The 14118-nt window shown below is 36.5% G+C and overlaps 1 protein-coding gene across 6 annotated transcripts in view; it reads left to right on the plus strand.

Annotated features, from left to right (window-relative positions):
- Window positions 1-10: 10 nt before the first annotated feature.
- The window catches only part of LOC106800303 (disintegrin and metalloproteinase domain-containing protein 5-like), a 184608-nt gene continuing 170500 nt past the window's right edge, over window positions 11-14118 (plus strand). For 2 of the 6 annotated variants that reach the window (XM_087418547.1, XM_087418548.1), the window contains exons 1-3: window positions 15-142; window positions 906-985; window positions 11745-11800. In XM_087418547.1, the coding sequence (XP_087274673.1) occupies window positions 55-142; window positions 906-985; window positions 11745-11800 (224 nt within the window). In that variant the 5' untranslated portion in view covers window positions 15-54. Of the gene's footprint in view, window positions 143-905; window positions 986-9472; window positions 11521-11744; window positions 11801-14118 lie in introns of those variants that run through there. The other 4 variants (XM_087418545.1, XM_087418543.1, XM_087418542.1 and 1 more) reach the window with 4 other exon arrangements.

Genomic DNA, 14118 nt, shown 5'->3' on the forward strand with positions numbered 1-14118 from the left:
GCGGCCCCCCCGCGCGAGCGGCGCCGGCACCGCCTCAACGCCTCAACTGCTGCTATGCGGCCAGCTCGGCTCCAGGACAGCGGAGCCATGTTCCTCCTTGTGGTCCTTCTCACCGGACTCGGCGGGCTGCACGCAGGCCCTGGTAAGTCCAGGTTCTTGTTTCCGCTCCCAATCCAGGCTTCTGACGGGACTTCGTTCGCTCAGGGGCTGTACTTCTTGGTCCAACATCCCGGCCCAGACGTCACTCCCGTCCTTCGCTCTCGCCACCCACTTTCTCCTTGCCTCGCGCTTCAGGGTCTGTGGCCAAGAAGGCAAAGAGGCAGCCTCCGGGCAGAACATCTTTTCGCCTCTCTGGGATGGCTTCCTTGTCTGTAAAATGGACAAAAATGACATATGTGGTCTTTTCCACATACAAAATTCTGCTGTTCCAGAAATAACTGTGTCACCATAAAGAAGCTATCAATGCTTTCCTGATTTGGTGACTGCTGTCCTCCACCTGCTCCGTTGAAAATTGTAGATCGCCCTTGTATTCAATGTTCTGTATCTTTTCCTTGCGAATGATCCCACTTTCTTGATGCACCCGTGTGTTCTCATTTCCATACCTCTTTACAACAGTGTAATTTGTTGGCCAGTGTTACTTAGTCACACTGCCTAAGGGAGTGTTTGTGTGTGTGTGTGTGCGTGTGTGTGGAGATTGAGAGAGAGACAGTAAAAACTTGAGATCTTGACAAGGGTTAAGAAACTTGTAGGTAAGAATGACCAGAAAGACAGTGGAGAGGAAGAGTATATGCAAAGATTATACAAAAAATAGTTGGTGATGTAGAGAAACAAAGGCAGAATTGGATTTAGAAATGGATAATGTAAGATTAAAGGTATCAAAATAACTTTGCTTATTTTTATTTTAGATCCTCATAAAACATTTCTGCAGACCACAGTTCCTGAGAAGCTTTCATCATCTGATTCAAAAAGTGATCCAGAAAATAATGTAATTGGGAAATAATATTTTTGTATCTTACATTGTTTTAAGTTGTCTTTAATGTCAAGACCCAAGTTGCTGAATGTAGGCAGGAACTCAGTTCTTGGAGGCAGAGTTGACTGCTCAGACCAGGTTCACAACAAGGAGTATTTTGATGTGTATGAATACGTGTGACCCTGTATGTGTGTGTGTTTCTATGGAGGATGGAGGATTTTAAGGATAGGATCCACCAGGGCCAGGACTAGGGAGAGGCAAGCAAAGGGCTTCACTCGAGCACAAAATTTAAGGGAGTAGCAGAAAACTGGGATTTCCCCTAGACCAGGATTAGGGTGAGGTGAGTGAGATGAGTCAGGGTCAGGTCCTGTCTGTCTTTAAATTTTGATATTGTGTTCATCCTAGGTATTTTTGCATTAATTTTGATTGTCTAAATTATTGTGTTGAAATAATACTTATATTGATTACTGAGATTTCTGGCCCTCTAGTCCTAGCCCTGGTGATTCCTCTCAGCTACTTGCCTCAGCTTTCAGTAAGTCAGTAAGGAGCTGAAAGCTGATCTGGTGATTAGCTTATAGATGGCTTATCTGTTAACTAGCACATAGATTTCACAGTTAGAGCCTATATTTTAGTGCATATTCCTTCTCTAATTCCCCAGGAAAATCTGTTTCTCACATAGTTCCTTCCGATATAGGATAATCCAACGCTAGTCATAATGTGGGTTTCTAAATTTATTTCTTTCCTTTTAGTGTTTTTTACAAACCTTCCCCCCTCTTTCACGTAAGGATACACTGCTTGTCTCAGGTTTCTCCCTCCCCCGATCACCCCTGGTTCTCTGAAGCTATCCTCCTGTCCCCATATTCTCTTTCTTTACCTTTTCTTCCTTTAGCAGCTGGGTTTTATTTACAAGCCCCCAGCTCTATTCCAAGTGAATTCTTAGCCATGTCGTGATACATGAGTGCTACTCCAGCTTATTTTTCTGATTGGAAAGAAGGGACCCCATTTGACTTTTTGTTTAATTTCCTTTTCCCTGAAATTAATAACACCAGGCCTCTCTCCCTATTATTTATCACTGAGCAGACAATCTTTGAGTTCCCCACTTGCTCAATCTCTAGCATTCTTATAAAGACATTTAATAATATGGAAATTTAGTGTATTTCTTTTAACTATGACAATTTTAAAAGCTCTCTTTTAATATTTTTGCAACAGAAAATTATTGTTAATGAGGGATGTGATTATATTTTAATATGTTTAGTATAATATGAGGTAGGACCTACACAAGTAAGAGTGCCTAGGGATACACAAAAGGAGCTCCCAGATTTAGCAAATAAAAACATGGGGCACCCAATTAAATTTGAATTATTTCTCATTGCCTATATATCTGTATATAAAGATGAAAGGGAAATATTGCATGGGCATACTAAATTTTAAACACTAAAAATTATTTGCTGTTCATCTGAAATAAATTACAAATATCTAAATTACATACCTCTTTCTTGAATTCTATTTCCCTGATGATTTGACTTTCCTTGACAGTTCTTTGTTTTGCAGAATTAGCTTATAAAATTCCTTGTAGTTATTCCATTTATATTGTAGCATAGTTTCTACAGTGGTCACATCCAATTTATTTCATTCTTCTTTCCATTGATCATTTGTTAGTGAGAAAACACACTGGACATTAGCATTGTGAGATGGTATACTGAACAGGTACTGACATAAAGTTAACAACTCTGATCATTGCTCTTCTTAACTTGCTTTTCGATTCTTCCCCATTATGTTGTGTTTCCTAATCACCAGCCTTCTAAAATGCTGTCCACTGACAAAAACAAAACCTCGTCATCAAATTTTATTCCCTTCTTCTCTAACGCTACACAGGATGATTCTACTTCTTCCCATGCTGGAAAAGTATTTGGTAACATCCAGATATAAGAATTGAATTTTTCAAGGTATTAACACTATTTCAAAAGATAGAGAAAGTGCCATAATAATTATTCACTTCAAGTGGGAATTTCTTTTCCTGTTCATAAGTAATGGTGTCCCCTTTAAGAACAGATGGCACTTAAAGGGATATATTTGTGGGGGGGTTCAATTCTTTCTTCAACACATTCGATTTTAAGTAATGGAATACTTCAATAACACTGTTTGCTCTTCTTCCAATTTGCCAAATCCTATTGCTAAAGAGAGAACTATGTAAAAGAAATAAGTAGGCTTCACTCAATGGATTATTTAAAAAGTCAACAAGAATTTTGGGGGCCTTGCTTTAGCATTAAAGCATGACATCAGTGCTTCGAATAAACTTAGGATTCTCTCAACTGCATTTGTTAAAAAGAGCCAACAGTTTTGGTGAATGCAAAAGGATTGAAGAATACTGAATGTCAACAAAATCAAAAAATCCTTTGATCACTCAGTTCGAACAGCATACATGCTGAAGCAAGAGGACAATACCATGACAATGACCTCAGTGCCAATAGAAAGTTTATTAGATGCTCTTTGAATAATGTTATGCAGAATATGGCCAGAACAGCCAACACCTTCCACAGAATCATTCATGCTTTGCTTCAGTTTTGAATAAACATTGTCGGCATATTTATGCAAACATCCGCAAAAATTTGTATTTGTATTATCTCCACCAAAAGCAGGATAATTTTTCTCATTAACTCAATTCAATAAGAGAGTCTGCAAAAGTGTGCCCTTGTCTCTGATGTCTCATCTGGAAGGAATTTTACTTGAAAAAAGCCTTATAAGCAAGCCTTTTTTTCACTAGAAAAATACCAAACAAGCAAAGGGAACGTTTTTTTCTGCATTGTGATTACTTATACCAGTGGCTATGCCCTAACAAGGTGAGACGTGTAGATCTTTGCCAATTTCTGTAATTGCAGAGGGAGCCGTTAACGTTGTCTAATTATTGCAGTGGATTTCAACCTGGCACCTGAAAATTTGCTTGCAATTTTGGAATCAGAAAATACGTCTGGTAGTTGTACATTCAGTCATTTGAGCAGACTTATGATACACAGTGTGGAAAACCACTACAATGTCTGCTGCAATTCTTATGTCCTCTTCATCTGAATTTTTCTGAATCCAAAAAATTTGTTGTAGCACCTTCTTTGGTACTGTATGGGGAAATCACTCATCTCTTCTGCTTAGCTCTTAGCATATGCTGGTTTACATCTGACTTCCCACCATTTTTGATGTGGAATGAACCATTGCATACTGTGCAAAGAGTTTCAAAATAACTTTTTCCTCAGTTGATAAATTTCTACTGTTCAGAAAATTCATCACAAAATTTACACTTGTGTTTGGCATTTTGGAGTTTAAATATACACAAATAAAAGAATAGATAACAGTTTCAAAATACTTCAAAAGAATTGAAAATATCGAATTTGATTATATTGCAGCTGTATCAGTGAGTCTGTCCCTCACAAGTCCACACTCATAACTAATCTAAACGAGGTGAACCATTGAAAGGATTGCGAACTTGTGAACAAACAATGAATTGAACTTGACGTGTGATTCGGAAACGATAGTGCTCTTCCAGCTTGCCTGTAAGGGCCAGTTGTAAGCATGGTCTCCCCGCACAAAGCCAGAGCTATCTTCATAGAAGGTTGGGGAAGCCTGGTGTTGAGGGACTGGTGGGTTTTCAGAAGGGAGTGTTCAGGTTATGCCAGTCTTTCAGCTGTGTTAGTGTGCTCCGTGGAGAAAAGCTCCATGTCGGAATCTTCATCAGTGGAGTGAGGCACTGGCTGACCCTTGTCTAGGAGCTGGGGCTCTCACTGAGGGCTAACTTGCAGAAGCTCGTTATTTGAGTGTGGCTGTTGTTGACTGGCTGATTTTCTGATCCTGTGCACTGACCAGAAGTTATCTCTCACGGTGGTTGCTTGTTCATCACCTGGGACTTTGGCCAAAGACCAATCTTTTCCTTTATTGAATATGAAAAATAAGTATTTTCAATTCTCAGTCCTCTCTTCTGGACTTCTCTCAGACAAGCATACAGGGAGAGAGAAGGGATTGTGCAGGTGTTTATTTGTGGAGGCATGATTCTCAGCTGCTGTTGCCTTGGAAGTGATTTAAGCACCAGTTACTGTGGTGGAAAATAGATCTGACTGCCAAATTTTTGTAATTTATTTGAAAAATATGGATACAGGGTGTTTGGGGTATTCTGACAAAGAAAATACAGAACACAGGACAAACATCATTAAATTCAGGACATTCCTATGTATACAGGATGCCTGGCAACTCTACACACACACCAAGGTATTTAGGAATGAAAAAAATTAATCCATGTGAGTATTTATGAGTGTCCCAAGTGACTTCTCTGAGTTAAATATAGGAATTAAGGAAACCTAAACCTGTCGTTCCAAACCTTCAAATATGGTTTGATCAAACAGAACAGAAAAGAAAAAAAAAAAAAAAGAAGAATGAAAAGAGGCCCACTTATTTAGTTTTGTGGGCAAAGAAAGAAGTAATACTATTTTCTTTTCCTTTTGTTCTCTCTTCCTTGATTCCTGGGCAGAAAAGTATCACAGTAAAACATTTTGCCCCAGAAACATATATTAATAACAAATGTTGGTATAATAATGACTCTTCCTGGAGTGTGAATTGACTGAACCAAGGTTATTCAAGGGGAATTTGGAATAGTAAGATAGAGTCTCAGGATATTATCCAACATGCCAAATGTGTACAATTGAAACTACTCTTTACAACCCCTTGGCATTTGATTTTTATTAATATTGTTTGATATTTATGTCACAATATCTTATAGGCATAGTGTAGTATTTTCACGTTGTTTAGTTTTATTTAAATAATAATATTTGCATGCTTTTTTCAATCATAACCACCAGAGCCGTAGTTCTATTTTAAATAAATTTTGTGAATGATAGTGTTATACTTGACTCCTTCCACAGGAACAACCAAAGTGAACAATATGAAAAATCTGTCATCATTCCTGCAATTAAAAGTTTTGCTAATAGAGCAAACTAGTGAAGACTTGTCCAAGTATAAAACAGTATGACCCAGAATATCCTTATCTCCTCACACCCGACCAACCACCCTGCCCTCATACAATACAGTAAAAGTAGGAAATTCATTAGTTTCTGCTTAGGAAGAATTATTACTGTGTTTCAGAATGTCTTCCAGTTCATTCCAGCAGTAATGCAATATGTTCTTAAGAGAGATTTATAGGTTGATTTCTGTGATTAATTTGATTCAAATTTAGTGTTTCTGGAAATATTCCATAGAGGACGTTTTTGGACCTTAGGTGCAGATATGTATCCCCCCCTTCATTTCATAGCACACTATGATTAATGGTCCCATCAAACCTCTTATTATTATATTTTCTTCTTTACTCTTATTCCCCATTCCCATTTCCCTCTTCCATCCAATGACAACTATTCCAATGTACTTGATATATTTATTTACGTATGTATATATGTTTGTATAATATTGCAATAGACAGAATTCTAAGATGGCCCTCGAGAGTCCTGCTCCCTGGTGTCTAAGTCCCTCCCCTTGAGTGTTAGTGGGACCTGTAAATATGATGGGGTAGTCACACTGTTGATTCGTATATATCATACAAGACTCCATCACAGCTTTCTGGAGTGTTTCTCCAGCTGGCCTCCAAGAAGACAAAAACTGCCATATTGTGAACTGCCTACGGGGCTCTTGTAGCAAGGAACCCTGGGAGCCTCTCTGAGCTGAAAGCAACCTTGGCAGACAGCCAGCAAGAAAATGGTAACCTCAGTACTAAAATTACAAGGAGATAAATTCCACAATCAATCAATGAGCCTCCTCAAACTCCAGATGAGATCAGAGCCACAGCCAACACTGGAATAAGTGTAATTCAATGTTGTGATTTCTGTCATTCTGATTGACTTAAGTGATATCTCATTGTGGTTTCAATTTGCATTTTTTAAATAATTATTTAGATAAAGACCATTTTATTGAGGGATAATTTCTATACAGTGAAAAATATAGATCTTAAGTGCATGGTTTCTTGAGCTTTAACAAATGTACATATTCTTGTAATCAATACCCAAATCAAGATAAAGATCATCCCAGAAAATTCCCATATGTCCCTTTCTAGTTAATTCCCCCACCACCCCAAAGGCAGTGTTCTGCTTCCTATCATCATAAATTAGTTTTGCCTATTTTTAAACATTATATAGATTAAATCATGTAGTAAGTGCGTGGGGCCCTCTATCTCTGGTTCTCTCCTGTCTGATTGCACCCTCACTTTATGGCAGCTGTGGTTGCTCCGTACAATATCCTCTGTTTCTTTAGAGTTTAGCTGTGAGGTGCCCACTTTGTCTTGCTCTAAGACTAAAACCCATAAATAGATGTAACTTGCCTTATGTCATTACCTTTTTTCAAGTTTTGGTTCATTTCTAGAATGTGGCTGCTTTTGTTCACTTTCTCATGCCTTTAGGTCATTTTTTTATGTGTGTTTTTACCAGAATGTACATGTGTTATCTGGAGTAAGACTAGTTCTGGTAGAAGCTGCTTGACCAAAGTGGTGGAGGCCTTTCCTTGATTTAAGAAGAACTTGTTTTTTCCAAGATGAGTCATTTGTTTCAAATTCATGTACCTGGTATATCTTTCCATGTATTTTAGATTTTCTTTCAGTAAGGTTTAGTAGTTTTTAGTGTGGATGTCTTATGAATCTTTTGTTAAATTTATTCGCAGGCGTTTTAATATATTTTAATGCTATAATAAATGGTGTTGTTTCTTTAAGTTCATTTTCTAATTGTTTGTTGCTTGTCCCTAAATACAATGTTATTTTCAGAATTTGATGAAACTTGCTTTATATATTTTGGAGATATGATATTAAGTGTGTAAAATTTTTAGGATTGTAATATTTTAGTTTTTAATTGATACTTTTATCGTTATGAAATGTCTCCCTTTGTTTCTTGTAATCCATCTTGAATTACATTGTATATTGCTTGCTATTAATATAGCTACATTGGCTTTCTTTTGGGTATTGTTTGTGTGGTATAACATTTTTCATCCTTTTATTTTCAATGTTTTTATATTTAAAATGCTTCTCTTTTATAAAGTGTATAATTATTATTTTTTAAATCCATTTGGTCTTTCTTCCTTAATTTTTATTTCCTCTGTTGTTTATAATCCATGATGTGATTTTTATTAGTCTAATTTATCTTCTTTATTAAGCTATTAGTGATGCATTCTTTTGTTATTCTTTTAGTGGTTACCCCTGTGATTACAACATGCATCCTTAATTTATTACCCGCTCCATTAAATTTGTATTTTTACCACTTCCTGAATAATTCAAGGACCTTGAAACTTTATTCCATTTATGTCCTCCCTGTCATTTGTGCTATTGTCATATACTTTGCAATTACATATTTTTTTTAATTACAAGAGCAATCACTATCACCATTTTAAACAAATGATATTCACTTAAATTTACTGACATACTTACTTTCTCCTATGTTCTTCATTCTCTTTTCTGGTTTCATGGTCATATCTTGGAGCAATTTTCTTTCCATTAAAAAAAAACCCTATTTTTAGTGTTTCTTTTACTGCAGGTTTTCTGGCAATGAATTCTCTCATCTCCTCTTGTGAGGAAATGTGTTTATTTTGCTTGCATATTTTCTGGGTATTTTTGCTGGATATAAAACTCTTGATTGGACATCATTTTCTGTCAGCACTTTATAACGATGTCATTCCATTGCCTTCTGGTGTCCATTATTTCTTTGGGAGAGTTACTTATACTTTATTAAAAAATTCTTTTTAAAGTAATGTGTTTTTTTCTCTTGTTCCTTTTTTTTAATCAAAAAAGGCAAATTTAATGATGATAAATCTTTTCATGCAAGGTCGCAAATGTGACAATGGTGTGGGTTTTCTCATACACTGCAAATGAGACTATGTATTTTTTTAAATATGTTCTCCTTGTCTTTTGTTTTAGCTGTTTGAGTATGATATGGCTGGCTTTTACTTTCTTTGTATTCATCCTACTTTGGATTAGTAGAATATTTTGAGACTATGGATTGATATCTTTCATAAGCTTTGGAAAATTTCAGCCGTTAATTCTTCAAATATCATTTCTTTACTAGTCTCTACCTCTATCTTTCTCTTGTTTTTCTTGGACTTTAATTACATGAATGTTAGACATTGTTAATGGGTCACATTTCTCTTATTTTCTCTTTTGTATTCTCTTTTTGTGCTTCAATCTAGATATTTTCTACTGACCTGTATTTCTGTTCACCAGTCCTATCTTGTTCTATGTCTAATCTTCGCTTAAACCCTTTAATTGGATTTTTAATAACAGGTATTTCATTTTTCCTGCTTTAGAATTTCAATATGTTTCTTTATTAGAGATGCTACAGTACTACTGAAATTCTCCATCATTTTCTTATTTTAATCCTGGTTGTTATACATATTACTCGTGGCTCTCTTATTATTCTCTATTTTTTATTTGTTTTTTGGCAATTAGATCCTGTTCTTTAGCATTTCTTAAATTTTTTATTGAGAGTTAATGTTTTAGTTTGTTCAGGCTGCCATAACAAAGTAACATAATGTGGCTTAAACAACAGAAATTTATTGTCTCACAGTTCTGGAGGCTGGAACTCCAAGATCAAGGTGTTGACAAGGCTGGTTCTTCCTTGGAGGGAAGATCTGTGTGGGAAGGATCTGCTCCAGGCCTCTATCCTTGGCTTGTAGTTGGATGTCTTCTCCTTATGAATCTTCACATGGCATTCTCCCTTTGTGTATGTCTGTGTCTAAATTTCCCCTTTTTATAAGGATACAGGTCATATTGGGTTAGAGCTCACACTAATTACCTCATTTTAACTCGATTATCTCTGTAAAGACCCTGTCTCTGTATAAGGTCACATTTTGAGGTACTGGAGTTAGAAATTCGCATATAAATTTGGAAGGAGGTGAGCAGATTCAATCCAAACAGTTGGATGTTGTATGGGAAAAGTTGTAGAAGCTCTGAATGGTGGCTTTTTGGAGTTTTTTTCCTCCTGTCGGTTTTGTACATTTCTTGTTAATTACATTCTAGTTTTTTTGTGGTTTTTGCTTTGTAAGATATGTGGATTTTAAATTTTATTGGTGCTATCATATTCCCCTTTATTTCTCCTCATGTTTGTTTAATAACAAGGGATTTTTTAGAGGGCATAATTTTCAAGGTGCCCTTCAGATTCCGCTTATACTTCTTCCCAGAGTGCCAATCAATGCCTCTTCTCAGAACATTTATCTGTTGCGGAGAATCTTGTTCTGCTCTAATACAAAGTTAAGGAACTGAAAACTTTTAAATGGCTGTTTTTCTTGCTGAAATATTTTAATAAAATTAACCAAATAAATAATTTGATGACTCTTGTATTTTCTGTTATCTTCTAGAAGGTTCTCTAGACATGTCTCTGCTCTCACTCTATCCTCTCCTACATTCTATTCTAGAGGAGTTTCGTTGCTTACACGGATAAGAGAAATGCAATGGTACTATTTGCGTTACGTTGCTAGAGTACATTTCTTGTAGTTCTGTCTTTTAGGAGTGTCTCTTCCAATGAGCAGGGTGTCTTGACATGAGTACAGCCATGTTTGGCCACTCCATTGACCTACAGCCACCAACACAAAAAGAAATATAAAAGCTGCTTTCTGCGTGGTGGGAACTGGCCCTTCTCCCATGGAGATAGTTGCAATGTATAAAAATTTCAAGGCCTTTCGGGTGCCGCAGCCTGGGACAGACTGGCCATCTGTGCCAGGCTGGGACCATAAGCAAGGTAAACAATGCAAATACACAACTACTAGGCTGGGACGACAGCCGGGGGTGGGTCTCAGTGCACGTAAGCCACTGATAACCATTTGTGCATGGGAACACTAGATGCTTGCTCTGAAAAAAGCTCTGTAACTGCTTACTCTGGAAATTATTGATGCTATAAAAAACTGCTGGAGACTGAGACTTGGTGAGAATTCCACCTGTGGAAGGGGTGCCTTGCCCAGGACGCGTGATCCTTGCCCAGCCATGTTGGTTGACAGGACTCTCCCGGCAGTGGGGCGTGGATGTTGTGAGTAATTGATTTATTGGGAAGTAATGGATCTGATGTGTTCTCTTTTCAGTCAACCTGGTGTTTCTCTTTCCGGTTGATTTGTGTCATTTCCCTTCAGTCAATCTGGTGTTTCCCTTTCCAATCGATCTGATGTTTTTCCCTCTTATTATATGACCTATTAGAATCTGCTGCTATCTCAGCCAATGTGGATGTTTTCCCTTTCCAGTTGAGCTGGTGTTTTTTCCCTCTTATTATTTGACCTATTTGGATCTGTTTGCGGACTATCACTTTACTATCCTCTATATAATAAAATATACCTTGAGTCCATTTGTTTGGAGTGAAAAGTTTCTTTTACGTCTCCAATTGAATCCCCAAACCTCTCATAACACAGGGCAATTTACTTTCCAGGAGGGCTGGAAGTAAGCAAGCACCAGTTTCTCTCAAGTGAAGTGGGCATCTTTGGTATTTGCCTTGGACATGGTGAAGTGGTGGTGTGTGTCTAAGCCAAAATATAGCAATCATCAGGCAAACTTCTTTCTCAGACATGTGAGTAGTGTTGAATAGTAGGCATGTGGGGACTCTACCACCTAGTTCTCAATTCAGAATCCTGAGGCTTCAAATATCCACATGGGAAGGGAAACACATATAATGGTTGTGTATTATTATTATTAATTTTATCAATATTTTTAAAGCATAAGTTAGAGAAAACATTATTTAGCATATATTATTTATCAGTGTTATTGAAATTTTTTTGGATACTCATGTTACAGGTTGCTTATATTATTACAATTGAAGGAAAACCATATTTTGTCCATCTCAAAAAGCAGTAAGTAATTATTTTATCCTTTCAAACTTTAATTCTTTGGTTTCTTGATTTTTAAAAATACTTATGAATGGAATCATTTCAATTCAAATGTATATTTATTGTATATCCATTATTGAGTAAAATCTTATGTATACAAAAGACAATAAAACATGGTTCACAGTTAAAGAATTTATAATACAGGAAGATATATTCAGACACATTAGTTAAAGAAATGGAGAATTTTATATGTTATTATGATAAATGTGTCAGTAATATTCTTTGGAAATCAGGGAAATCTTTTTGGAAAGAGGTAAGAGATGACTTGTATCTTGAGGAAAGATATGTAGGAAGCTCTGTAAAGAAGTCGGGTAGTGACGGGGACATTCTGTTTAGAAGAAATCACATGCAAAACCTCAAGGAGTGAAACAGAGTGGATTCTGTGGTGTGCAAAAAGTCAGTGTGAATTACTAAAGAACATGTTTTCTGGAAGATAGAAATAGAAGATTTTGGAAAGGTAGGCAGGAACCAGGTTGTAGAAGATCTATAGAATGCTATTATAAGGATACTGGAAGCCAAAAATGTTTTTAAGCATGTACTTATATAGTCCCATTGAGTCTTGTAGGCTATTATTTTTATTTATGTCATAATAGTTTATAACGTTTTGAAATTTCAGTTGTACATTATTGTTTGTCAGTCACCATATAAATGCATGCCTTCACCCCTTGTGCCCACCCTCAACCCTCTTCCCCCCGGTAACCACCAAACTGTTCTCTCTGTCTGTGTTTGTTTATCTTCCATGTATGAGTGAAATCATGTGGTGTTTGTCTTTCTCTGTCTGGCTTATTTCGCTTAACATTATACCCTCCAGGTCCATCCATGTTGTTGCAAATGGGACGATTTTGTACTTTTTTATGGCTGAGTAGTATTCCATTGTGTGTGTGTATATATATATATACACCACATCCTCTTTATCCAATTATCAGTCAATGGACACTTGGGTTGCTTCCACTTCTTGGCTAGAGTGAATAATGCTGCAATGAACATAGGGGTGCATGAGCCTCTTTGTATTGTTGATTTCAGGTTCTTTGGATAAATACCCAGTAGTGAGATAGCTGGATCATAAGATATTTCTATTTTTAATTTTTTGAGGAATCTCCCTACCATTTTCCACAGAGGCTCACCAGTTTGCATTCCAACCAGCAGTTAATGAGGGTTCCCTTTTCTCCACAACCTCTCCAGCATTTGTTATTTTTTTGTGTTGGTGATTATAGCCATTCTAATTGGTGTAAGGTGATATCTTAGTGTAGTTTTGATTTGCAGTTCCCTGATTATTAGTGATGTTGAACATCTTTTCATGTGCCTATTGGCCATCTGTATATTTTCCTTGGAAAACTGTCTGTTCATATCCTCTGCCCATTTTTTGATCAAGTTGTTTGTTTTTTGTTGTTTAGTTGTGTGAGTTCTTTATATATTATGGAGACTAACACCTTGTCAGATATACGATTTGCAAGTATTTTCTCCCAGCTGGTGGGTTGTCTTTTCATTTTGAAGCCAGTTTCCTTTGCCTTGCAGAAGCTCGTTAGTTTGATGAACTCACACTTGTTTGTTTTGTCTTTTGTTTCCCTTGTCGGAGTAGACATGGAATTCAAAAAGATCCCTCTAAAGACTGATGTCAAAGAGTGTACTGCTTATATTTTCTCTAGGAGTTTTATAGTTTTGGGTCTTACTTTTAAATCTTTAATCCATTTTGAGTTAATTTTTGTGTATGGCAAAAGATAGTGGTCTACTTTCATTGTTTTGCACGTCAGTCCAATTTTCCCAGCACCATTTATTGAAGAGACTTTCCTTTCTCCATTGTATGTTCTTAGCTGCTTTGTTGAAGATTAGCTGCCAGTAGATGTGTGGTTTTATTTCTGGGCTTTCAATTCTGTTCCATTGATCTGTGTATCTGTTTTTGTACCACTACCATGCTGTTTTGATTATTATAGCTTTGTAGTATATTTTGAAGTCTAGGATTGTGATGCCTCCAGTATTGTTCTTTTTTCTCAGAGTTGCTTTAGCTTTTCAGCGTCTTTTGTTGCCCCAATAGAATTCTTTGTTCTATTTCTGTGAATAATGTCGTTGGGATTCTGATTGGGATTGCATTGAATCTGTAGATTGCTTTAGGTAATATGGACATTTTAACTATGTTTATTCTTCCATGTGCATGAGATATCTTTCCATTTCTTTATGTCATCACCAATTTCTTTCAGTAATGTTTTATAGTTTTCATTGAATAGGTCTTTCACCTTCTTGGTTAAATTTATTCCTAGATATTTTGTTATTTTTGTTGCAATTGT

Source organism: Ceratotherium simum, chromosome 28 (assembly GCF_057802395.1).
Source record: "Ceratotherium simum simum isolate JZ-2026a chromosome 28, ASM5780239v1, whole genome shotgun sequence".
Taxonomy (NCBI): Eukaryota; Metazoa; Chordata; class Mammalia; order Perissodactyla; family Rhinocerotidae; genus Ceratotherium; species Ceratotherium simum.